General features: G+C 36.2%; 2 protein-coding genes across 5 annotated transcripts in view; one reads left to right on the top strand and one right to left on the bottom strand.

Annotated features, from left to right (window-relative positions):
• The window catches only part of Drgx (Dorsal root ganglia homeobox), a 129,094-nt gene extending 128,002 nt beyond the window's left edge, over positions 1 to 1,092 (top strand). For both annotated transcript variants that reach the window (XM_074136042.1, XM_074136043.1), the window contains one exon: positions 448 to 1,092. In XM_074136042.1, the coding sequence (XP_073992143.1) occupies positions 448 to 788 (341 nt within the window). In that variant the 3' untranslated portion in view covers positions 789 to 1,092. The remainder of the gene's footprint in view (positions 1 to 447) is intronic.
• A 1,702-nt stretch (positions 1,093 to 2,794) lies between these two features.
• cutlet (chromosome transmission fidelity protein 18 homolog) overlaps positions 2,795 to 27,500 on the bottom strand; it is a 70,944-nt gene continuing 46,238 nt past the window's right edge. The window contains exons 19-21 of one of the 3 annotated variants that reach the window (XM_074136032.1): positions 7,874 to 7,934; positions 4,702 to 4,807; positions 2,795 to 3,601 (exon numbers count right to left, since the gene is read on the bottom strand). In XM_074136032.1, coding sequence (XP_073992133.1) covers positions 4,707 to 4,807; positions 7,874 to 7,934 — 162 coding nt within the window. In that variant the 3' untranslated portion in view covers positions 2,795 to 3,601; positions 4,702 to 4,706. Of the gene's footprint in view, positions 3,602 to 4,701; positions 4,808 to 7,873; positions 7,935 to 27,500 lie in introns of those variants that run through there. The other 2 variants (XM_074136033.1, XR_012460861.1) reach the window with 2 other exon arrangements.

Below are 27,500 nucleotides of genomic sequence, written 5' to 3'. Positions count from 1 at the left end.
AAACGAATTTTCTCTTTAAATTGTATAATAAATTCCTCTGTGGTCATTGTTTTAGCGTTTTAAAAACCACTCATTTTAAAATTTAACTTTGTAATTCTGGTATTATTGGTATGTAGAAGGCATGGGAAATCCCAGAAGAGTGGGAAGCTGTCAGATTATGGATAACTACTCCTTGATGCCTAGAGAACAGTTTGTGAGTGTTGGGCTTATCTGTATTGAGTGTTCTTAGTTAATAATAATCACAGCGCATAACCTTAGAACCTTCTCTCTACATCATAATTAGAGGACCTGATGAGGACCCCTAATTCTTGTCGAAATGTTTGCGATTATATAAAAACGCTTTTAAAAGACTATTCCTTATTACCAAATCAGAGTTTAAAACTGTATGAAATAATAATGACTTTCAATTTTTTGTAAATGCTTTCAAGCTAATATGTTTGTGTACAGGTCATTGTTCTTGCTGCCCAGATGATACAGGACGTTCTAGTACGAACTCAGTGACGGCCACCAGTTCCTCAGGAGCGACCACCAGCAGTTCTTTGGCGGCGGCAGTAGCTGCGGCGGGAGCAGCTGCTGCCGCGGGCCACAACTCTGCGGCCGAACTGCGCAGGAAGGCCCAGGAACATTCGGCGGCGCTACTCCACTCGCTAGCCACCTTCCACCATTCGCTGCCCTTGCTGCCTTCGCTCAGCTCGCTGCAGGCTGCGCTAAAGGCAGCACCGCCCCCAACACATCTGCCTCCAGCGCCTCTACCACCACCACCGCCTCCATCTACCTCTGACAATTAACTTTTATCAATGACCATTTTGTTCCCTTTATTCGTATTATTGTTTGTAATAATAATCCTTGTATGATAGATAATCTTTTCGAACAAGAGCTTATAACTACTGGAAATGATCCGACATTCATTCAGTACCAACAGCTGTAGCTGGGCGAGAATACCTCCCTGACTTCTGCCCAGATTCTCCTTCCTATTTCTTCATGTAATTTTCCTTCCATATATCTTACCTTACCTCTTCCGCGGTCTTTTCCACTCTCTATTTCCTGCTTTCTGTCTTTACCACTTTCTTTCCTCCATCGCTCTATCAGAGACCATCCATAGATCCAGCCTGAAGCAGCCACACAGCATGTTTTCCTTTATTTTTTGACGTCTTACCGTCCTGATAACTGGGACTTACGAGTGGAACACATTGGGTGTCCAATTTCTGCAGCCAACAGCGGATTATCCTCCTGACATTAGCGACATGATCTCCTCTGGGTCTCGAGAGTGCCTTATTCTTGTTTTTACAAAGCCGTCAAACATCATATAAGAGGCAGTTTCCTCTTACTCCTAACATCGCTTGAGCTCAGATCACATTTTCCATGGCCATTTACTGAAAATCATCAGAAACGTTTGCGAGAAAGTCTCTATGAAAACACTCTTTCAAAAACATCCCGAAAAGCGTGCACCTTTGTGAGCTGATTTTGATTGGCCACAACCTTCGTGATAGCGTTGGCAGTGGAATGATAGAAAACAGCTTCAAAAGATAGAAAAGCCACCTCTAGAGGAGGAGCCTAAACTGGCTGCAGTGACCAATTAGAAGTTCTTAAACTTCCGCTTGTGGATCAAGTTAGTTTCTTTTCAGTACCTAATAAGAATTTTTTGGTTTCTACATTTTGAAGAAATAATCCAATCAGTGGCGTTAATACGAACACGACATGTATTTCAATATTTTATTTATCTCCTTTCTCCATCTCATTAAATATTCAGAAATAATCGTCGATTAAAAAAGACAAGCAGAACATTGTGGCGTTTTATTGGTTTGTTACACAAAAGCCAAATTTCTTTAAAAAAGAATCAAATTCTAGACCCCCAAAGCATGAGAGTTGCGGTAAAAATTTAGATTCTAAAAATTTTAAGATATTTCCTCACATCCAGAGAAGAGACCTGCGTATCAGGTGATTATTTTCTAATTAATACGCTTTAATATATTGAGGGTCACTGACTCGAAGTCACTTCTCCAGTATCCTTCAGATCTCCAGACGAGAAAACACTGTCCATCCCAAGATAATGAGCTGTAGAAGCTCCTAGGAATTAAAATCATCTAAGGGTCCAGTCACACTGAACTCGTACCCGGCACATACACGTTATGAATCCAGTTGCTCTAACCACTTCACTATTATTTTTTACTAAAAAATAATATACTAACAGAAAATATAATAAATTTAATGTAAAATATAGTATTTAAGGCACTGCCCGCCCAAAGTGATTTTGAAAATGAAATGTGTAATAAAAAGTAAAAATCAAATAAATGATAATAAAAATAAAATGCGTAGACATTTTTTTTCTTGTTATTATTTTGGGTAGTATTTATTGTTAAAAAAACAAAAAACAAGAATAGAATTTTAATAATGTATTTAGAATATTTATGTAGTAAAAATCTATCTAGTTGAATAAATAAATGAACGAGTGCAATCTAATGTATTTTGTATTCCTTTCTTTCTAATTTATCTGCTTTTTTTAAATAAATCTAGAAGGTACCTAATACTTTTAGGTTCTCTAAAGGCCTGTATATTTGGACTAAATACACGTATATATAATGTATGTAATATGGCTGTAAATATATAAATAAACATATAATGTTATACGATATACATCCTAGTGACAATACTTGAGACCAAAAAAATTTAATAAATTGTTAATCTCTTGTATAATTGGTATTAAATACAAATTACATACATAATATATTTAAAATATATATATAAAAAAATATAATATGTAAAAATGAATAAATAAATGAGTAAAAAGAATAAATAATACAAATAAACGCTATTGTTTAATGGAGTTTTTTTGTAAATACTGTTGTCTTCCTCCAATCTTCCCTTCAAGGTTAAACAATCCAAAATAGAAAAAGGAGAGACCTTGCAAATGGTGGCCCACTTTGGCCGTAATTAATGGATAACTGGATAAAATTGGTGCAGTTCTAGTTCAAAGATTTTTGGCAGGATAGTTATTGTCGGTGGAGACGATCAGTCGTTCATGGAAATGTTAGCTGCCGAAGTCGTCTCCTTCTAACCTACCACCTTTTTCACTTTTCGTCTGCTGAACTCTAACGGCAGGGCCTTCAAAGATGAGCATCAATCTCCAGAATTCTTTAATGAGCAAAACAGGGCGATTTTTTTCCTTTTTTAGATCTCTCCCCAGTTAAAAACATTCTAGCTCACCCATACCGCTGATCCACCTTCGTAAATACGACAGAATAAAGTGGTTGTTTAATTCACTGTCCACTTCTGATGCATTGTGGTGAATGAAGCTGTCTTCCATAAGGATAAACTGCACAATCATTAGCTTCCGACTGTCCTGACCATGGGAAGCACAGCCCGCTTCCCCCAAGGGAATTGGATGTTAAACTTATGCCTGTCACTAATGCTCCCCAAAAGCTCTTTAATACTGATTTCTTCCAGAAACAAATGCGTTAGAGGCATATTTCTGGAAGGCTTCTGGGTGGAAACACAAGCTTGATGTCAGATACCCGGTGTCCTCCTCCTCCAATGGGGTAACAATCTTCCACTTCATGAGCTTTAAAAAAAAACGCTTGCAATGCATAGATCTTGATATTGTCTAAAAAAAAAAAAAGTAAAAGAGACTAAAAGGTAAGTTGAATTGGATCACAATTGTCTAGACAATATTTGAAATTTTTATCCGTCTGAGCTTGCTTGTTCTGTCCGACTTCGGATTTTAATTCATCTCTGGCATAAAAGTTACAATAATAGAAGATAGAATTGGTAGTTATCAGGAAGCCCATCGTACCGATACACAATATCAACATCATCAGCTAGCGACCCTCACATACCTCAAAAACCAAACTAAAACCTCGCACCAGTTAAGTTTCCTGCGATTTTTGTTCACACACGTACAGACCCTTTTCTAAATACCGTCACTTCGGAGTCAGAGAAATTCGAACACAGATATTTGAATTTATTATTAATTTCGAAAATTTAGCAACACTTTCTTTTACCTAGTCACCACCAAGCTATAGACAAATCAAAACAAGCAAACCATGATGAATAAAATATTTGTTTACAGGCAATATAAGTCCAATTGGCCATACCAATTGAAGCCTATGACAAGATTTAATTAAATAACCTGACTTTCAAACTCATTCATCATTTTATTTCCAAAATCGACAATAAGTCAGGTTATTTTTGAAAACAATTTAAACAGTAAAAACTATTATCTGGAAGGTTACCTTTCATGTAAATAAGACTACAAAACAAAATTTATTTCACATAAAATACCCATAAAAATGAGGCCAAAACTGACGAAAAGTAATAGAATAACAAACTGACAATTTTAATATACTTTCAGTTTATGAGGCAAGGCAAAATGAACTTATCTGTTCTAAGTTGTTTCGCCATTAAGGTTGAACTAAATTACTCACAATTAAACCTAATGTGGCATTTTTGAATTAAAATTTATTACAAGAAATGAGAAAAAAAAAATTGTCAAAGTTGGTTATTCTTCAATATTACAGTTTTTCGGGCAGTTTTTGTTGACGATCAACCCTTACACTACCGGACAGTTTGATTTGACATCGTAAAACTTAGTCACGCTTTTACTGAATAAAAGAGAGTATTGAATAACTTCATTTTTACGTCAATCATAAAAAAAAAGGCTGAATTTTCTCGGTTAATTTGTAATAAGATTTATAATTTACTTACTGTATTTAATACAAATCGGACATGAGCACACTCTTTCTGACTGCATTATTGTAACCTTCCTTGAAGTGAAACCATACATCGCTCTTCACTATATCATCAGTTTTGGCTGCAACAATTAACCACATCATGTAAAATATCTGCGGCCGAAATACATATATGGGCAATTGGATCAACTAGAAAAAGTAGGCCAGATTTATTTCTATTAACGAATGAAATCGAGTAGAGTTCATTCGAGTTTCAGTATTTTTAAGCGAACGTTAGGTTGGTAGTACGTTTGGAGTACATACATTACTTCTTATATCTCTTTATCTTCGGTTATATGACTTCTTTGAATCTATTGTAATTCAAATTACTTTTAAAATTACTATTACAAAGATATTTTTAAAAAATTATTTAGACAGATAGGAATATATCATATATTTTAAAAATTAAATTGTCCCACTTAAACAAAAGGAAATTGCTACGCCCTCTGACGGCCATACTGGTTGGTTACCATGGAAACATGTTTACACAACACTATATGTTCATGTATATTATTATTTTTGTTTTCTTTTTATATTTTGTATTTTTAAACAAATTTTTCACATACGTTGTTTTTTCATTAGTAACTAGATTTTTTCTTCATGCATCTCTCTGTTACAGATTGCCTGCAATAATATACTTTGTTGCATGAATTAATGATAAACAGAAAAGTGCATGGCAATGAAAGGGTTCCCCGTTCCGGTTATGGCGTGTGCAAAGAAAATTTTTTTTGGCAACATTTCGGATGCAGTTTTTTTTGTTAATATTTAAAAGAAAAATGCACTTTTCACTAGTTAACAGATGGCCACAGCAGCTCCCCCATCGGAGTGTTTTTTTTTTTCATGTATGATGCAGGATGAAACTTGTAAAACAAAAAATGAAATAATGAAATAATACTTCTTTTTTTTTATTATTTTTGTGCATTTTTTAAAAACTCTAGAATACATTTTTTACGAACAAAAATCAAAGGATGCAAATTAACGTTTTCATGTTTTTTTCATTTTATTTTGTGTGCGTAACAAGAGATAACATTTCTATATATTCTCCAATAAAGCAGGCTGTGGAAATTTTATTAATTAAATGGACCTGTATGTTTATTTTATAACTAACTAGCAGCATTGTACAAAAAATAATAATAAAGCAGAGAGATTTTTTAAAATATTGTTGAAACCTTTTGTTCTTCAATTTTGTAAATAAAATTAAAAATTCTATTCCAAAACCTTTTTAGTAAAAAGCAAATGATATATTGTAGAGCATTATTTTTTTCGACTGATTCATCTAAATATAAAAAAAATTATTGCCGATTTCAGGTTCTATTTTTTTATTTTATTTTTCCTAGCTTTCGACCTAGGTACTATGGTTATTATCTCTTCTCGGCCACCAAACATATTTTTGTCACAAAAGATTACATTCCGCCCATTATGAAGGCATATAAATATAGTTTATAAATTTATTTTTTAACTTCTACTGGATAATTAACAATTTCACTTTGTTTACATTGTAGCCTGCTGGGTGTTAAGCATGTTAAGGTTAAGTACGAGAAAATCGCTGTCCCGTATCAAACAGCTAATATGCAACGATGATTCTATACGGTCTTATGGCTTAGAGATCGCATTGATCGTCTCCAGGGTCCAAAATAAGTGCAAACGTGTTGGATGCCCAAAAGACTTTGTAATCTCTTCGTAAAATCTCTGACGTGGTTACTGTAATTAGGGCATGCTTCAGCGTTTTAGGTCGTAGAGGGAGAGATGACTGTTAAGAGGAAGGAAGAGAATAATGGGTACCGATAATGGTGTATTTGCTTAGTTATATCCTATCATAAGATTTGTACAAATATATGCACAGCACTGTTGTATCATCTTGTATAAACTAACGAACGTATTATTGTTCATCCGGCATTAAATAATAAACTGGCAACCATGTTGACATACAAGATTGGTACAACTACCGCTGGAGGTTATCGTGTTGATGGTTCAACTTGTGTGTAACAGAATGGAGTCACTGATGTCTGTGTGTGTGTGTGTGTATACACAAGAAATACAGATTCATCGAGGATATCCTTCTTCTCTTCCAGAATATTCGAGTAAGGAGAGCGAGTAAAGAGCAGAGCAACTCCTGGAAGAGCTGATTATTATTAGTCTGGCCGATGTGGGAGTGTGTTGTTGATATACAGGGAGGTCGTCTCTGGTAGGGGAGACTATTGTTGACTTTGTTCTTCAGATACCCTGCCGAGGAGGTAGAGGGTGCCTGCCACCAGGCTGTGGTACCCAGGTAATGGGGTCTGTAATGGAGGTGAGGCAGGCCACGCCCACTCAATCTACCACACCCCCCTGGTATTGCAATAACTAAACTAGATAACCACTCCTTTTATAACTTCACATACCCACCACCTCCTTCGTTCTGGCATTAAGCACCATACATAAACGGGAACAAAACTTTACTTTTTTCTTTTTTTTCTCAGTACATGAAAATCTCGTGTTAACCAATTTGCTACTAATACTGAATTATACCTGAACGCTCTGTTAATTTATCAAAGGGTCAAAAGAAAATCAAAAGACTTCTTTTCATTACTACGCCAAACTAGCCTTGCGGGGTGAATATTGGGAATTCGGCGAAAAGTTTCCATTTTTAGCTCATCCTAAAGAATATTTGGAGCCTTCCAAAAAAAGGTTTCATTCTCCTATCCGGGCGAAATCATGTTCCCTTCAAATTTCATTCATTTTCAAAATCCCAATCCATTTCGAACGATTGAATGACAGCTATTCCAGGCAATCCGCTTGGGATCTAGTTAAATAATGAGTCCACTCCTGGGAGGCTGATTTAAAGTAAATAAAGTAAAGTAATCGCCTATTTTTTCAGGCGGGGCTTAACGTCCAACTACCAAATTAAGTGTCGTGGACGGAGGCGACTAGCAAACATAATTTACTGTAAATTTCTTTTTATTAACCATTAAATAAAATTCAAGGCCTCTAGACCGGTAATCGAACCCACTAAACCAACAATACATCTTAGCTTTGCGGGTCTCGCCTCTAACCGCTCGGCTACTGTGGCGCCTGGGAGGCTGATTTAAGCGAATGCACGGTGTTGATGGGCTTTCGTTCTTTTGCCTTTCTATTTCTTAAAATAAACTTCAACATTTACGAGTATTTACCTTTATCAGTTTCCTTCTCTAAAGACACGGACACCACACGGCCAAAGAAATCCTTCTGTTTCTGAAACAAACCAGAAATTATTTTAATAATTATAATTCCATGATCGGAAATATTACTTCCTAAAGCCCTCGAGGAGGATTCAGCACTGAGAAGATGCTGTACAGAAATCTACAGATTATAATGCGAAGTAGAAAATTGGGATGTAAAACAAAGTTAAACAAGACTTGGAAGAGAGTAAAAGATTAAAATGGAAAGGAGAGTTGAGAATCTAATATTTACTTTGAAATTGTTGGAATGATAAAGAGGGTATATTATGATGATATGATTGGACTGGGGAACTGTAGCCACAAGAGTGGGCGGCTTTTTGGAAGGAGAGAGCGAGACAGAGTGAGATAGAGTTTCCCCATTATAATGTTTAAACAATAAAGTATATCTAGAACAGACTGGTTTTCAAATCAAGTTGACTAAGGTAAAAGGAGAGAATGTAAAGGATTTCCAAGTGGGTTAGATGAGCTGAGAGCAGGATGAAGTGGGCGAAGGAAGACAAGGGTGGTGATGACGAAGAACTGTGGAGGTTCTGCGGATAGGTGAAGTGGCGAGAGACAAACCAAACATAATCAAGCGACGACTCCTGCGCTGCGGTGCCAACACGACCTCCTGGGCTGGCTCAAGTCTCTCCTTTACCAACGCTAACTACTTCCACAATTACAAACCCTCATACCACAAGATGAAGTCACCAAATTTCCATTTAAATAAGGGGGAAAGTTTAAAAAAGAAGCCGCCCCGGTGGTCCAAAGTAAAGCTCTTTCTCAGTTTCTTCTGCAACAATGATTATCCTTTATAGAAACCTCTCTCAGTAGTGGTACTGTCGTCATAAAAAAAATGGGGTTAAACTAGTGACAGTACGGTAGCTAGAGGATAAAAACCTGCCCGTTTTCTTAATCCAAGTTAACCTCGTTATTTGAGAACAGGAAGGAAAACGTACGTCACAGCACTGAAGTTTTCCTTGTTTTCTAACCCGTACAGCATCAGGTTTGTACAGTGAAGCAACCATCACTAAAAAAACAACCAATCACAAAGCTATGCAGAGATTCAATAAAGCAGCCATGCTACTTTAACCTTTTAGACCCGCAAAGCTAATATGTATTGTGGTACTGGGTGATTTGATTCCCGGTCTTAGGCCTTGGATTTTATTTAGAGGTTAATAAAAGAAATTTACAGTAAAGTATGTTTGCTAGTCGCCTCCGTCCACGACACCTAATTGGTAGTTGGACGTTAAGCCCCGCCTGAAAAAATAGGCAATTACTTTACTTTTAGTAATTTACCCTTTCAGGGCTCATTGAACGAATTCAGCCAGGCCTAAGTCCAGTACTGTGGCTGAAAACAGCCTCGCATTCGACTCTTCGTGACAAGAACTTTTCAACATGTATAATAACCATCTTGAAACCTATGATGTAAACCAGAACTTTAACATCCACTGTAGAAGGAATTAGGAAGCTAGCTTACTTGGAGTAACCAAATCTTGTATCAAGTTGGGAAGTTCAAAATAGAAGGATATCTCTTCGATGAAGTTCAACCAAATAAGCAGACTTGTGTTCAACCAAATAAGCAAACCTTGGAAACAAGGTTGGATGAGAGCAATGGATAGAAATGAATTGGAATAGTTTCCTTCGCTTCCTTAGAAACTGCCTTTATCCCAGGCAAAGCTAATATCAAGGTCATTTTAAAACATCTTCTTCCAAGACATCTGATGTGCATGCCTCTCTCACCTACAAAAGATGCAATGTTTGTATTTTGGCCATCAGCAACAAGGGCGTTGTATTTTGTTGCTTCGAAAAATGATGGTATAATATACAGAAGTTCCTTTATGTATACAAGGGAAGACAAAGTAGAATTATTTTCTGGAAGTTAAAGAAAGATAATTCAGGACTAACTACGATTCCAGGCTCCTGTACCAACCCCCCTACTTCATCCTTCCGCATAATTTATTATTTTTGAAAAAGCATAAATCCCCACTCCTTTAGTCAACATTAAGGACCCGGTAGTTTCAGTGCAACAATGTGCAGATGTGTATAGAACCATTAATGGTAAGGAATTATTGTCTGTGAGGGAAACTTACCATTGTAAACTTGTAACATTTATTAAAACACAGTAAACGAACGACATAACATCTGTTGGTGTGGGCCGAATAACCCACCTGTGGCTCTTCCAAACCCAGCTTCATTTCTAGTTATCTCTTTAGCATTTAGCAAAATGAAATGTACCTTCTTACAGGTTTTATGTTCAACTTTTTGTTGATTTGTTACAGTTTAACTTCTTGCTTATAAGTCAAGCAATTCTAACAGGAAACAGTTAATTTATACCAAGCTCTTGCTACAAGTAAACAATGATTACAAAGTTGTTACGCTAAGTTGGAAATCAAGTCCTTTATTTTTGGTGGTTACGTATTTGTCCCAACGGATTCACCTGCAGTTAACCATACGAGGTGTGGCTATTAAATAACGATACTCTGTAAAACATTTTACTTTAAATTTATACATATTTAGTTATTATCACCTTCAATCACCCTATCCCTACAACGCTCCATGCGAATTTACCATTGTTCAGAAACAGTGCTGGAAGTAAGTCTAATTTCTGTGAGCTCCTGCATGACGCGTGCCGCTTTTTCTTTCACAGCTTCAACGGACTGAAATCGTGTTCCTTTTAATGCAGATTTGATTTTTGGGGAACAGATAAAAGTCACATGAGGCCAGGTCAGGCGAATAAGGCGGATGGCCTAAAAAACTGGGATGTTGTACGTCTTGTGACAGACAATACAGTGTGAGCCGGCGCGTTGTCTTGATGGAGAACCCACGTGACTTGTTCTTCCACAAATCGGGTCGTTTTTTTTCCTTACTCTTTCACGGAGTTGAGCAAGCACCTCACGGTAGTAATGTTGATTAATTATAATCGATATTTTCATCCGTTTTGGACGTGGAAGGGCGACCCGGGTGGTCATCATCCCCGACGTCTTCTCGGCCATCTTGGAAACGCTTGAACCACTCAAAAACTCGCGCACGTGATAAACATTCATCGCCACAAACTTCTTTTAATAAAAGATAAGTTTCAGTAGCGGTTTTACCAAGTTTTGTTGTGAAATTTCACGACAATTCGTTGATCTACAACAATACATGTGTAGTATCATGTTTTTTGGCAAAACGAAACTAACACCTTTTACACAAACGACGGTTCCGGTCAGACAGATTTCTCTACAAACTAGTGAGACGCTGCAATCGAAAGAGAAGGCTTTACGCAGCACAGCTGTTCGGTCGTTAAGATTTGGCGCATGCATCAGTAGCAGCATCAGTCAGCGTTTTTTAATAGCCACATCTCGTATTTCTTCTTGCTTATCTTAAAATATTGCATTTTTACTTTTATTCGCTGGTAAATGATCACAAAACTGCTCTGAAAAACATACGACATTCGCTTACATATTTCTAGGATTACAACAAAATTTTGAATGATTACTAAATTGCCTTCATAATCGGGGATCATTTTTGCAAAAACTAAAAAAAAATCGATTAGAAATCGATAACCGATTTTAACCAACGCCTTATTTTCGTATTTTCTAGATTGATTTTTTTTTTTTTCTGAAGCACGAGGAAGTCAGAAGATGTTTATCTGGTATTAAGAGAAAACAGTAATTAACTGGACAATTATAGAGCAGGGCGAGTGTGAGGAGTTTACTTTAAGTCCACTTTAAGAGAACAGTACTTAGTTTAATAGAAAATATCTTTCCGTTTATTAAAATAGTATGTTAATGGTGAACTGCAGAGCAGTACGGACATGAATATACAATAAAAGCACTCTACGAAATAAAGGTAAGTAAGTAAAGTAATATTGGTAAGTGAGGAAGCAACGTGAATGTGAATTGAAATTAAGTCCGAAAGAAAAGGGAAGTGCTAACTAAACTGGAAGATTTAGATGGCCATAAGGAGGCAGTTAGTAATGTGGCACTTAGATTAAGAGTCAGCATGCTGCTGTGGCCACAGGAGCAAGGAGCCACAGGAAGGAAGTGCAGGCGGCGAGGGTACAACCAGGAGTTCCACTAATGAGCGATTAATTCAAATGAGTGGAAAAGACATTAGAAGAGCACAGCGGCCCTTCTCTGGCGGTCATTAAGATTGCAGTTTCATGGTCACGATGTAACAAGAAGATAGTTTTCTAATTACTGCACTAACTGCATTCTACTGTACAATAACACTCTCCTGGGTGGGACCTGGCGAGAATAGTCCTACGATATCCCCTGCCTGTCGTAAGGGGCGACTAATAGGGGACGTGTACGGAAAACCGTCTCACCTGGAATAGTGAAATAAGCCCAAGCTGACCCCAGGAGGGTGTAGAGGAAACCGTAAATCATGAGCTCGGGCCAGTGACCATTCTAGGCCTTCAAAATAGGAGTCAGAGTCTCTATTAAATAGTATACTACGGGATCGTGAATCAGCCCGCTGGAGTTCTGTCTCCAGGTTCCTCGAGTTGAGGAAAGGTTTGGTGGTAAAGCAGGGACAATGGGAGAGTCCCCTTGGTCTACTGTGTGGGTAAAGGATGGTCGTTTAGCCTTCGGGAATAGTTGCGCCACCTTCTCATTCACAGCAAGAACACTGCAGTTATCCTATATTAAAGGATAAGTCCTAATAATGCCCTGGAATTCATTTTCAGCTTACTTCCAGCCTCCAGTCAATGTTCTCTCGCTCCAAGAACCTCCTCTCCAAGACTCCTGGTTCCATCTATCAACGACCTCTCATCCAGAAGAGAAAGAGTTGGTTTTGGTTAAGTTATCTTCCGAATCTTCGGGTAATAGGAAAATTATTTTTGCAGCCATATTTCCAGGAGTTGTGTAGAGATTGTCAGTTTGTAGTTCCCCAGTTAAGACGTGGTAGCTGAAATGGTTGGCCCAACGGTGAAAGTAAACAGGTTGCGTGCATAGTGAAAAAGTATAGAGATAGTTTTTCATAATTTATTTTAATTTCCATTTTGGATTTGCAACTTCATTATTGCTTAACTAATCCTGGAAGCAATAGGTCAACTATCCAGGATTATAAGGATATGTAGATTGGGAAATATATGGAAAAGTTTATGAGATACTTTCTGGAGGAAAATTAGCCTCAGTTCAGTAACTAAAATGAAAGCGTCGCATTAAAAGACTTTGTTTTTCCCCCCAACACGGAAAATAGTAGAGGGTGGAGAAAGCAATATTCAGCGAACTTCGGCCCTTTTCAATTTGCTCTTTTAATAATTTGACCTAAACTTGTTGGGGGGGAACTACCGTGGAGGACATCCACCCTTCGAGCTGTCCACCGGACGTCCCACAGTGGAACGAAACCTCATCCAAGGGCACTGGCAGAAATTCGACACTTGATTGACAAAAGGGTTTCAATTATTTAACAACCTGCAGAATGAATTTTATTTACACCCTTTTTTTTTGAAAAATATTGATGTTCATGGTAATGGAATGAATGGAACAAACTTCAGTTGTTTTTTTTTAAGTAATTCGGTTACACCACGTTATTGAAGCTTGGTTAATTTGTTTACTTCGTCTCCTAACAGAGTTCGCTGACAATCAAAAATTGGGAAAGGGATCTTGATAAGGTAGATCGTCAACTACCTCCTGGACATGTCCTTATAGATCCATCATCCTCATTTTTCTCCTTGAGCAAAAATGGCTGTCAATCCTCCTATTACATTGGACAAATATTCATTTCTCGCCCAGCTGGTACAAAGAGGAAGTACTACGATCTGATCCAAATTTCGATGGTCGAATTTCCATGGAGCCACGGTACAGAAGGAATAGATCCTTGTTTGACTGCTTTGCACTTGCTACTCTGCGAAATGAGTTCTTTGGCACTTGGAAGCCAAAAGGAGGAAATGAAATTTGAAGAGTTTTGAAAACCACGAAAATTTAACCTGCTATATCTCATTAACTATTATCACTAAAACACTGCCACTTATGTCAGTTATAGTGCCTTGTATTCTGTGCATTTTGGAAAAGAGAGCATTGTATTCTGAACAATACAACGGGAGATATAAAGGTTTGAAATTGGAAGAGTTTGCTGACAGTCAAAAATTGGGAAAGGGATCGTGATAAGGTAGATCGTCAACTTTCTCCTTGATAAGCCCATGTAGATCCATCATCCTCATTTTTCTCCTTGAGCAAAAATGGCTGTCAATCCTCCTATTACATTGGAAAAATATTCATTTCTCGCACAGCTGGTACAAAGAGGAGGTCCTACGATCTGATCCAAATCTCGATGGTCGAATTTCCATGGAGCCACGGTACAGAAGGAATAGATCCTGTTTGACTGCTTTGCACTTGCTACTCTGCGAAATGAGTTCTTAGGCACTTGGAAGTCAAAAAGAGGAAATGAAAGGCCTGGATAAAATCTTTGGTCTTCCGGAATTGGAAAGGGTTCAAAACTGGATAAGATTCCTTTACACGTAACAATCACAACCCAACAGCATTGAAAATTCATGATTCGATATGGATATCCTTGGCTAAAGGAGGAGTAATGATATTGACGGACAGAGTGTGTGGAGGAATCGGCCATGTGTACAATAAAGGGAATAATCTATTAAAGCCCTTCACGCAACATGGTTACAACCAGGAGAGAGGAACATTAATAGCACAGAGTGGTTTTTGAAGACCACTTAGGGCGGCCAGCATTCACAGACTCTACCGGCTACCGGCTGGATCTCTCCCCACCTATAGTCTATTTAATAGACTTATTGCAGTGAAAAAGGAAGGAGTTCTCTGATCGGGAACCTCTCTGCTGTGTGCAGTGCGCTTGGTTGGGTGCCCCCGACTAAAGTGGGGTGATTCTTAGCTGAGAATGGGGAAACATATGGACGGCGTGCGCAAACGTCTCTTTAGTAGCAAAGACTTCCTAAACTGTTTGGGCGTGTATATCTAAACACAAAGTAACAATCGGGCCATTCTCTTTAAACATCAGCACAATCTCTCGCTAACTGCCTACCCAACTCATTCTAACATCCTTCCGCTTTTTCTCTTCACAGCAATACGAGTACTCACCCTACATCCGCTGCACTGTCCTTAATGTCCTCCTAATGCTCAAGCTACTTCCCTTTCTCTTAGATCCCGTTTTACTAAAGTCAGCTCTTCCTGGACCAATAATGTTAATTTCAACTGTTTGATACTCCAACTTAGGGACACTTGTCTTTTTTTTTTTTAATTTCTCTCACTTACATGAAGGAGAACAGATCTCGAGGAAACCATAAGAATCTGAGAAAGGAAGTCCGATAAAGTCCATTTTCCGAAATTACAAAACTTTTGTGTCAGAAGGAGTTTTGAGAAAATGAAAAGAATAAAGACTTCTTTTAACTTTCTACTCTTTTTTTTAAAAAAACAAACGCAATCCTTCTCCTCCTCCTTCTTAAGATGGCGGAAGGGGGCTAAAAGGGGGTCCCTGAGGCGCCATTCCTAACAAACATTACATTAGAAGAGAGTAAAAAAGGGAATTGATATTCTTAGAAGTTTAGAATAGTAGGCAGAATGTAAGGCGCAAAGAGGGAAGGAGTAAATCGCCTACAATGAACCATTTGGGATATGGGAGTTAACGGGGAATGGAGAGGATGGTTGTTTGGCCGGTGACCAAGTTGATCTCTTGATAGTGGCTTTATCTAGATAGAGGAGAGAAGGAAGGCCAAAATTGTATCCAGACAACACCAGTATATATCAAAAGACTTTACTAGAAAAGAATGGAACGAGGCTGGAGGCGGCCAAAGAGGAATCCTAGAGAATCCTGGTTTGGAGAGACCACCACCAATGAACTGCTGCTCCATTCACATGCTAAATACAAACCGCAAAAAGGGGGGGTGGATTTATCAATCTGAGAAGAAGAGTTGAGCCAGACGATCTCTCTAACAAACATTCTTCTGCAGAGTGCGTGTGGGTGGTTACTCTGCCATTGCAACTTTGGTGGGCTGATGGGCTTATAAAAAGGTCCAGGGAGAGAGACTGAGAGGAGGAGGAGAGAAAAAACCACGATATCATGTGCCCCTTAAGAGAGTTGTTTTCATTCTTCTTGCCTTTTAATATGAGCTCGTTCTGTTGACAGAGCAGGGTGATAAACACAAGGGCCCGACCAGAGCGACCAGGCAGGATCAGGCAGGGTGACGGGCACGGCCCATTAAGTTCCAGTAAAGGTCCCATTGTTGGTTTATGTGTCCGTGCCAGTTCCCCCACTAACTATCTACTCTTACAAAATAACAACTTTTTCACTTTATATTCTGTCTTTTCTCTAAAATAAATATTATTCTCTAATTTTCTCTTTTTATTTCTCATTCTAAAGCTTATAACAGTTTAAACTGAATCTTTACAGTTACTTAGACAGCAACCAACATCTTTACATTATTTTCATTATTTTTGGATGAATTGGAGAAATCACCCTTGAAGTGAAGGAAAATCTTATATAATCCTTCTAAGAATAAATCTAAATCCAAGAATACGGATCCTTGCCAATTAAAGTAGTGGTCCTCATTAAGGGCTAAGCTTTCATTAATTACAAAATTATTAAAAATTAACCAAACTAAATATAAAAATCAGTAATAACTATAATAGCAGACGTAACTTCCTGCAATTCGTAAAGATTATGTCAGCACTTATTATCAAGACTCACTCTCCTCAAAGGAGAAAAAATTAATATCAAACTATTTCGAACAAACTTTCTTTGCCATAACCTGACTATGTTCACAGTAGTAAATATAATCATTTTAAACCTTACAACGAATTGTGAAATTGGAGAAACAGTCACAATCCACATTCATATTCGCTCATATTTCTTAAAATAATCAATTTGCTAATACTACCTAGTAATGCCTATTTTTTCAGGCGGGCTTTACGTCCCAGTAAAGCCAATAGGTGATACCAAAAGGTGACGTGGAAGGAGACAACTATTAAGTTCTCATATTGAACATTAAATAAAATCCAAGGCATAGACCGGGGGAATCGAACCCACTAAACCAACAATACATATTAGCTTTGCGGGTCTAGCCTTTTAACCGCATCGGCTACTGTGCCGCCTACTGATAAGACCTAATTACGGAGTTAAAAATTAAAGTAAATCCTATTTTTACAGAAAAGCGAATTAGCGGACGTACATTACTTTTCTCATTAACCACTTTCTTTACAATTCGACAGCAAAATCTAACGCTAAATCACTGCCTCCGAAGAATCGTGCTAACGCCGATCTGCACAGCTGTACTTGCCTCAATAACATCTTTATAAAGACCCAAATCAATGATCTACTATTGAGACAAAACAGCTACAAACATCTATGTGAATGTGGCAAACACAATTCATGCAAAAACACCGAACCGAAGTGCCATTGTGTTGGATATCACAAGCCAGCTGTATTGTTATGTTGTGGAGAGATCTATTACAGTCGCCAGCTGACTGTGGCACTCCTCTTCAGTATACGATGGCCGCACCATTTAAAGGTTACTCAGAATCACAATGTGTGTAGCAGTTCCATTGTTTGTAAAGAGGTAAACAAATTAACCGCTTTGTTTAACCACTTTTAAGTGTCACAACTGCACCTAAAAATTTACCATTCTTGGGGAATTCGAAACATTCGCAGATGGCGAACGCGTAGGGGCCCAACAAAGGATCTGATTGATCATAGGTCTCATTGATTAATCTTGAGATAAGCGAAAATAGTCCCTACTTCATAGCTTCCACGACGTTTCATGGATTTAACTCGTAGAGAAAGATTCAGCAAAAAATCATGGATCCGAACAGATGGAAGGGAGGCTACCATCACAAACAATGACTTAGAAAAGCTTCACAGAAATCCGAAAAAGTAGGATTAACCTTCATAGGGAAAACTCCTAACTTCGTCAACCAGTCAACCTAATCCAACTCTAAATGAAAATAACAATATTGCATAGAGAAAAAAACATTGATCTCTACAATATAGTAGAGGTTTCATTGAAATCTAAACAATACAACAGGAGATATAAAGGTTTGAAATATGAACAATACAACGGGAGATATAAAGGTTTGAAAATTGAAGCGTTTTGAAAACAACGAAAATTCAACCTGCTATATCTCATTTACTCATATCACTAAAACATTGCCACTTATATCAGTTATAGAGCTAAGTATTCTCTACATTTTGCTAAAGAGAGCATTGTATTCTAAACAATACAATGGGAGATATAGAGGTTTGAAATTTGAAGCGTTTTAAAAACCACGAAAATTAAACCTCCTATATCTCATTAACTATTATCACATAAACATTGCCACTTATATCAGTTATAAAGCTAAGTATTCTCTACATTTTGGTAAAGAGAGCATTGAATTCAGTACAATACAACAGGAGATATAGTGGTTTGAAATTTGAATGGATTTGAAAACAACGAAAATTCAAACTGCAATATCTCATTAACTATTACAACTAAAACATTGCCACTTATGTCAGTCATAGTGCCTGGTTTTCTCTACATTTTGGAAAAGAGAGCATTGTATTCTAAACAATAAAACCGGAGATATAAAGGTTTGAAATTTGAAGGGTTATGAAAACCACGAAAATTTAATCCGCTATATCTCACTAACTACTATCACTAAAACATTGCCACATATAGCAGTTATAGTGCCTGGTTTTCTCTATATTTTGGTAAAGAGAGCATTGTATTCTGAACAATACACGAAAGATATATAGCATTGAAATTTGAAGAATTTTGAAAACAACGAAAATTCAACCTGCAATATCACATTAACTATTACAACTAAAACATTACCACTCATGTCAGTTATAGTGCCTGGTTTTCTCTATATTTTGGTAAAGAGAGCATTGAATTCAGTACAATAGAACAGGAGATATAAAGGTTTGATATTTGAAGAGTTTTGAAAACCACGAAAATTTAACCTGCTATATCTCATTAACTATTATCACTAAAAGACTACCACTTATGTCAGTTATAGTGCCTGGTTTCCTCTATATTTTGGTAAAGAGAGCATTGTATTCTGAACAATACACGAAAGATATATAGCAATGAAATTGGAAGAATTTTGAAAACAACGAAAATTCAACCTGCAATATCACATTAACTATTATTACTAAAACATTACCACTCATGTCAGTTATAGTGCCTGGTTTTCTCTATATTTTGGTAAAGAGAGCATTGAATTCAGTACAATAGAACAGGAGATATAGAGGTTTGAAATTTGAAGCGTTTTAAAACCACGAAAACTTTAACCTGCTATATCTCAATAACTATTATCACTAAAACATTGCCACTTATGTCAGTTATAGTGAATTGTTTTCTCTAAATTTTGGTAAAGAGAGCATTGAATTCAGTACAATAGAACAGGAGATATAAAGGTTTGATATTTGAAGAGTTTTGAAAACCACGAAAATTTAACCTGCTATATCTCATTAACTATTATCACTAAAAGACTACCACTTATGTCAGTTATAGTGCCTGGTTTCCTCTATATTTTGGTAAAGAGAGCATTGTATTCTGAACAATACACGAAAGATATATAGCAATGAAATTGGAAGAATTTTGAAAACAACGAAAATTCAACCTGCAATATCACATTAACTATTATTACTAAAACATTACCACTCATGTCAGTTATAGTGCCTGGTTTTCTCTATATTTTGGTAAAGAGAGCATTGAATTCAGTACAATAGAACAGGAGATATAGAGGTTTGAAATTTGAAGCGTTTTAAAACCACGAAAACTTTAACCTGCTATATCTCAATAACTATTATCACTAAAACATTGCCACTTATGTCAGTTATAGTGAATTGTTTTCTCTAAATTTTGGTAAAGAGAGCATGGTATTCCTAATAATACAACGGAAGATACAAAGGTTTGAAATTTGAAGCGTCTTGAAAACAATGAAAATTTAACCTGCCATAACTCATTAACTATTTTCACTAAAACATTGCCACTTATGTCAGTTATAGTGCCTTGTTTTCTCTACATTTTGGTAAAGAGAGCATTGTATTATGAATAATACGATGGGAGATATAAAGGTTTGATATTTGAAGAGTTTTGAAAACCACGAAAATTTAACCTGCTATATCTCATTAACTATTATCACTAAAAGACTACCACTTATGTCAGTTATAGTGCTTGGTTTTCTCTACATTTTAGTAAAGAGAGCATTGAATTCAGTACAATAGAGAACAGGAGATATAGAGGTTTGAAATTTGAAGCGTTTTAAAACCACGAAACTTTAACCTGCTATATCTCTTTAACTATTATCACTAAAACATTGCCACTTATGTCAGTTATAGTGAATTGTTTTCTCTAAATTTTGGTAAAGAGAGCATGGTATTCTGAATAATACAACGGGAGATACAAAGGTTTGAAATTTGAAGCGTCTTGAAAACAATGAAAATTTAACCTGCCATAACTCATTAACTATTTTCACTAAAACATTGCCACTTATGTCAGTTATAGTGCCTTGTTTTCTCTACATTTTGGTAAAGAGAGCATTGTATTATGAATAATACGATGGGAGATATAAAGGTTTGATATTTGAAGAGTTTTGAAAACCACGAAAATTTAACCTGCTATATCTCATTAACTATTATCACTAAAAGACTACCACTTATGTCAGTTATAGTGCTTGGTTTTCTCTACATTTTAGTAAAGAGAGCATTGAATTCAGTACAATAGAACAGGAGATATAGAGGTTTGAAATTTGAAGCGTTTTAAAACCACGAAACTTTAACCTGCTATATCTCAATAACTATTATCACTAAAACATTGCCACTTATGTCAGTTATAGTGAATTGTTTTCTCTAAATTTTGGTAAAGAGAGCATGGTATTCTGAATAATACAACGGGAGATACAAAGGTTTGAAATTTGAAGCGTCTTGAAAACAATGAAAATTTAACCTGCCATAACTCATTAACTATTTTCACTAAAACATTGCCACTTATGTCAGTTATAGTGCCTTGGTTTCTCTACATTTTGGTAAAGAGAGCATTGTATTATGAATAATACGATGGGAGATATGAAGGTTTGATATTTGAAGAGTTTTGAAAACCACGAAAATTTAACCTGCCATATCTCATTAACTATTATCACTAAAAGACTACCACTTATGTCAGTTATAGTGCTTGGTTTTCTCTACATTTTAGTAAAGAGAGCATTGAATTCAGTACAATAGAACAGGAGATATAGAGGTTTGAAATTTGAAGCGTTTTAAAACCACGAAACTTTAACCTGCTATATCTCAATAACTATTATCACTAAAACATTGCCACTTATGTCAGTTATAGTGAATTGTTTTCTCTAAATTTTGGTAAAGAGAGCATGGTATTCTGAATAATACAACGGGAGATACAAAGGTTTGAAATTTGAAGCGTCTTGAAAACAATGAAAATTTAACCTGCCATAACTCATTAACTATTTTCACTAAAACATTGCCACTTATGTCAGTTATAGTGCCTTGTTTTCTCTACATATTGGTAAAGAGAGCATTGTATTATGAATAATACGATGGGAGATATAAAGGTTTGATATTTGAAGAGTTTTGAAAACCACGAAAATTTAACCTGCTATATCTCATTAACTATTATCACTAAAAGACTACTACTTATGTCAGTTATAGTGCATGGTTTTCTCTATATTTTGGTAAAGAGAGCATTGTATTCTAAACAATAAAACCGGAGATATAAAGGTTTGAAATTTGAAGCGTCTTGAAAACAATGAAAATTTAACCTGCCATATCTCATTAACTATTATCACTAAAAGACTACCACTTATGTCAATTATAGTGCTTGGTTTTCTCTACATTTTAGTAAAGACAGCATTGAATTCAGTACAATAGAACAGGAGATATAAAGGTTTGAAAATTGAAGCGTTTCAAAATCACCAAAATTTGACCTACTATATCTCTTTAACTATTACCACTAAAACATTGCCACTTATGTCAGTTATAGTGAATTGTTCTCACTAAATTTTGGTAAAGAAAGCATTGTATTCTGAAAAATACAACAAGAGATATAAAGATTTGAAATTTGAAACGTTTTGAAAACCAGGGAAAATTTAACCTGCTATATCTCATAACCTATTATCACTAAAACATTGCCGCATATGTCAGTTACAGTGAATTGTTTTCTCTAGATTTTGGTAAAGAGAGCATGGTATTCTGAATAATACAACGGGAGATATAAAGGTTTGAAATTTGAAGCGTCTTGAAAACAATGAAAATTTAACCTGCTATATCTCATTCACTATTATCACTAAAACACTGCCACTACTGTCTGTTATAGTGCCTTGTTTTCTCTATATTTTGGTAAAGAGAGCATTGTATTCTAAACAATAAAACCGGAGATATAAAGGTTTGAAATTTGAACCGTCTTCAAAACCACGAAAATTAAACCTGCCACATCTCATTAACTATTTTCACTAAAACATTGCCACTTATGTCAGTTATAGTGCCTTGTTTTCTCTACATTTTGGTAAAGAGAGCATTGTATTCTGAATAATACGATGGGAGATATGAAGGTTTGATATTTGAAGAGTTTTGAAAACCACGAAAATTTAACCTGCTATATCTCATTAACTATTATCACTAAAAGACTACTACTTATGTCAGTTATAGTGCATGGTTTTCTCTATATTTTGGTAAAGAGAGCATTGTATTCTGAAAAATACAACAAGAGATATAAAGATTTGAAATTTGAAACGTTTTGAAAACCAGGGAAAATTTAACCTGCTATATCTCATAACCTACTATCACTAAAACATTGCCACATATAGCAGTTATAGTGCCTAGTTTTCTCTACATTTTCATAAAAAAAGCATTGTATTCTGAATAATACAAAAGGAGATATAAAGGTTTGAAATTTGAAGCGTCTTGAAAACAATGAAAATTTAACCTGCTATATCTCATTCACTATTATCACTAAAACACTGCCACTACTGTCTGTTATAGTGCCTTGTTTTCTCTATATTTTGGTAAAGAGAGCATTGTATTCTAAACAATAAAACCGGAGATATAAAGGTTTGAAATTTGAACCGTCTTCAAAACCACGAAAATTAAACCTGCCACATCTCATTAACTATTATCACTAAAAGACTACCACTTATGTCAGTTATAGTGCCCGGTTTTCTCTACATTTTGGTAAAGAGAGCATTGAATTCAGTAAAATACAACAGGAGATATAGAGGTTTGAAATTTGAAGCGTTTTAAAACCACCAAAATTTGACCTGCTATATCTCTTTAACTATCACCACTAAAACATTGCCACTTATGTCAGTTATAGTGAATTGTTTTCTCTAAATTTTGGTAAAGAGAGCATGGTATTCCTAATAATACAACGGAAGATACAAAGGTTTGAAATTTGAAGCGTCTTGAAAACAATGAAAATTTAACCTGCCATAACTCATTACCTATTTTCACTAAAACATTGCCACTTATGTCAGTTATAGTGCCTTGTTTTCTCTACATTTTGGTAAAGAGAGCATTGTATTATGAATAATACGATGGGAGATATAAAGGTTTGATATTTGAAGAGTTTTGAAAACCACGAAAATTTAATCCGCTATATCTCATTAACTACTATCACTAAAACATTGCCCCTTATAGCAGTTATAGTGCTATGTTTTCTCTACATTTTGATAAAGAAAGCATTGTATTCTGAATAATACAAAACGAGATATAAAGGTTTGAAATTTGAAGCGTTTTTAAACCACGAAAATTTGACCTGCTATATCTCTTTAACTATTATCACTAAAACATTGCCACTTATGTCAGTTATAGTGAATTGTTCTCACTAAATTTTGGTAAAGAAAGCATTGTATTCTGAATAATACAACAAGAGATATAAAGGTTTGAAATTTGAAACGTTTTGAAAACCACGAAAATTTAACCTGCTATATCTCATACCCTATTATCACTAAAACATTGCCATTTATGACAGTTATAGTGCCTTGTTTTTTTTTTTTTTTTTTTTTTTTTTTTTTTTTTTTTTTTTATATATATTTTTATTTAAGACTTGTACAATACAATTATGAAAAAAAAACCTAATATATAGGCAATGGCAAATGCCGTCTGCCAGAGTTTACAGCATGAACAATTAAAGAAAAAATAAGTAAATAATAAGTAAAATAAGTGAATAAAGAGAACAAATAAACAATATAAATTTAAACAATAATATATTATCTACTACCATTAAACTTATTGAGAAGAAAAATCAAAAAAGAAAAACACGTTTGTTCAAAAAGAAAAATAAGGAAGGAAAAAATAAAATAAATACATAAATAAAGAAATTACAATTCAAAAATTCTAGAATTATCCTATGTCTATTCTAAATAATGTCAGAAAGCCAGTGATACCTGACCCTCCAGGCATGGCGAGCATAGCGTAGCAGCGGGCAAGGCTGGACCTGGCCAGACAAGAACCCAATGATCTCCTCCCTGGAGAGAGTAGCCTTTTTGAAATAAATTTGACGAAACTCAGATAGTAGAGGACATTCCCCCAGAAAGTGGTAAATCTCCTCGCGAACATTATAATTACACAGAGAACACTTTTCTTCGTCAAAGTCTCTATCTAACCAAGGCCTATGGTTCAAATACAGAAGCTCTCCTCGGAGCTTGAAAAACCAACGCAGGTCAAGGATGTTTAGTTTGTCATGAAAAGAGGCCGTTACGCAATCTTTATGTTCACGAACTAAGAAACTATATAAAGGAAAACGTTCGGACATAACCGCTCTGTTTAATGACTGCTCGGAAAGAGATTCCCTGATCGCAGAAACAAGAGAGAAAAGCTGACTGCGCCAGTTCGGAAGATCAGCGAGGCAACCCTCAAAGCCATGAGAGTACAACCTTGCCAAAGAGAGCCAATGCTTGAACCAAAAAAGTTTTTTATTGATAATTTGGAGAGCTATTTTTTTAGTAAGTCTATTATCAGGAAAAGAAAGAGTTTTAAGAACATATTTAAAGTGCAAAGATAAAGTGTAAGTCTCAAAAGGTTCCAGACCTGATTCTATTGTAAGCATGTAATTTGGCGTAGAAGAAGGAAGAGAAAATAACTTCTTAATGAAGAATCTCTGAAATTTCTCTAATAAATCATAACACTGAAAACCCCAGACCTGGGCACCATAGCAAACCACAACACGCGAAACACTTTTATAAACTTGGAGTTTAGCGTCCAATGGGACATTTTTATTCAAAATGAACTTATGCCACACTCTATTTAAACCAAGTTTGGCTACCGAGATTCTCTCTTCTAGGTGGGCAGAAAAGGATAGGCGAGGAGTTAGGATGACGCCGAGGTATTTGTATCTGTTCACCACCTCGATTCTTTGACCCCGATAATACCATTTCTCCGAAGAAGCCAACCTTCCACCGTTCCGAAAGATCATTATTTTTGATTTGGCCAAGTTCACAGAGAGATTCCACTGATCACAATAACCCTCCAAAATTTTAATATTTCTTTGCAGGGCTAAAGGATTATCCGTCAATAACACAATGTCATCGGCATAGAGTAGGATCTTAATTTTTGTGTCACCCACCAAAACCCCACTTTCCAGGATATCTGGAAGATCATCCACAAATAAAGAAAACAGAATCGGGCTTAGGAGGCAGCCCTGCCTTACTCCCGAACCGACTTGAAAATAATCTGAATTCCCCTCGTGACCTCGGACCGATGATAATGAATAAGAGTAAAGTTTTTTGAGAATTTTCATAAATTTTGAAGAAACACCGACGTTAAATAATTTCAAAAATAGAGAAGAATGATCTATGGAGTCAAAAGCCGACTTAAAGTCGACGAAAAAGCAGAATAATTTCTGCCCTTTCTCCGACAGCCTCAAGCGGACTAAATTTAACAAAACAAATATGTTATCTATCGCAGAGCGGCCACGTCTGAATCCAGATTGGAATTCACTCAGCAAATTGTTTTGGGTCACAAAATTATCTAACCGACGAAGCAACAGAGACGTAAATATTTTTGCTATGGTGTCAAGGCAGGAAATACCCCTATAATTGGAAACATCGTTTATATTTCCTTTCTTATAAAGGGGAAAAATCAGAGATCTTCCAAAAGACGGAGGGAGATCGCCAAATTCAAAAATGTAATTGTAAAAAGATAAAAGTATATCTACAAAAGATGGAGGAGCATACTTATAAAATTCATAGACCACGCGGTCCGGGCCAGGGGCTTTATTACATTTTAGGTTCGAAATAACCAGAGCGAGTTCATCTAAGGAAAAAGGGGAGTCCAGAATAGGTGAATAGGTGTAAGGATCACAGTAAGAAAAAGAGGAGAGCAAAGGTGGGTTGAGGAGAGATCTGAAGTGGGACACCAACTCAGTCAGGTTTATTTCATTCCCAAGAACAAAGACCTTACTTCGGAATAGGTTAACTGCACACCAGAACTCTTTGGAATCAGAAACAACTTTAAACTTTTCGTACAGAGAGGAAAAATATTCTTTTTTTTGAATATTACAGATCTCCACGTAATCTTGTTTAGCTTGAAGATAGGCTTCCTTAGCAATCTTCGAATTGGATTTTCGAAACAAATTAAGCAACCTAAAAGATTTAATCCTGGCTCTCAAACAGCGGTAATTAAACCACGCATTCTTTTGATAACGACCGATGTAAGTAGACGAAGAAGGAAGGGATGAAGAGGGGCAAGCTTTTTTAATGCAACCGACCAGTACGTCAGCGTATTCTTGAGGATTAGATGGAAACTGCGCGATGGAGTCAACTTCTTTTTCAAGATTTCCTCTGAAAACATCCTTTCTACTATCTTTCCAAAGTAAACGAGGTAGAAGAGGGATACAGTTATTAGTGATATCCTTGTGAAATTTAATAGAAAAGGAGACAGGCAGGTGATCAGAGTAAGTTTCATTCAAAACAGCAAAACGCTCAATGAATGGCAACCAATCATATGGAACACAGCAGAAGTCAATCACCGAGCTCCCCATGGGACCTACAAAAGTGAACTCTCCTTCTACATCCTCAGGATAAAAACGCCCATTTAAAATTATCAGGTCATTCTCATTGCACCAATCTAAAAATTTAGAACCATTCGCGTTTATAATAACATCTTTAGACTTTCTGACTGGTAAACAATTGGGATTACTGGGAGCTATTTCCTCGGGGAGATCCTGTGAACAGCCAATCCTGGCATTAAAATCTCCTAACAGAATTACTTTCCCAATAGTACCTGATCCCAAAAATTCACAAAGAGATATGAAGTCATCATTCCAACGGCTGCCATGTAAATAAACCGGAAATAAGGAACAACTAATCTCGTTATATCGCATACCAATGACAGGGTGTCCCATTGAAGAAAACAAATCTACATTATTAATAGATCGCCTCACTCCACACAACTTACCGCCGCTCGCTCGACCATGACTAGAATACCTGACAGCCGGCTCCCACACTAACCTAAATTCTGAAAAATAATTATTGAAATACGTAAAAGAATCTTCCAAAACAAACGTTTCAATTAAAATAAAGATATCAAACTTTTTAATGAAAGTCAAGAAAGAAACAGGATAATTATCAATTTTTGATTTCAAACCGGAAATGTTATAACAGACAACAGAAATAGAATCCTTCTCGCAGACGGCAAGTTGATCTCATGC

Source organism: Rhodnius prolixus, unplaced genomic scaffold (genome assembly GCF_049639745.1).
Source record: "Rhodnius prolixus isolate KJV_2025 unplaced genomic scaffold, Rpr scaffold_5, whole genome shotgun sequence".
NCBI lineage: Eukaryota > Metazoa > Arthropoda > Insecta > Hemiptera > Reduviidae > Rhodnius > Rhodnius prolixus.
This window is presented reverse-complemented; position numbering and strand designations above follow the sequence as displayed.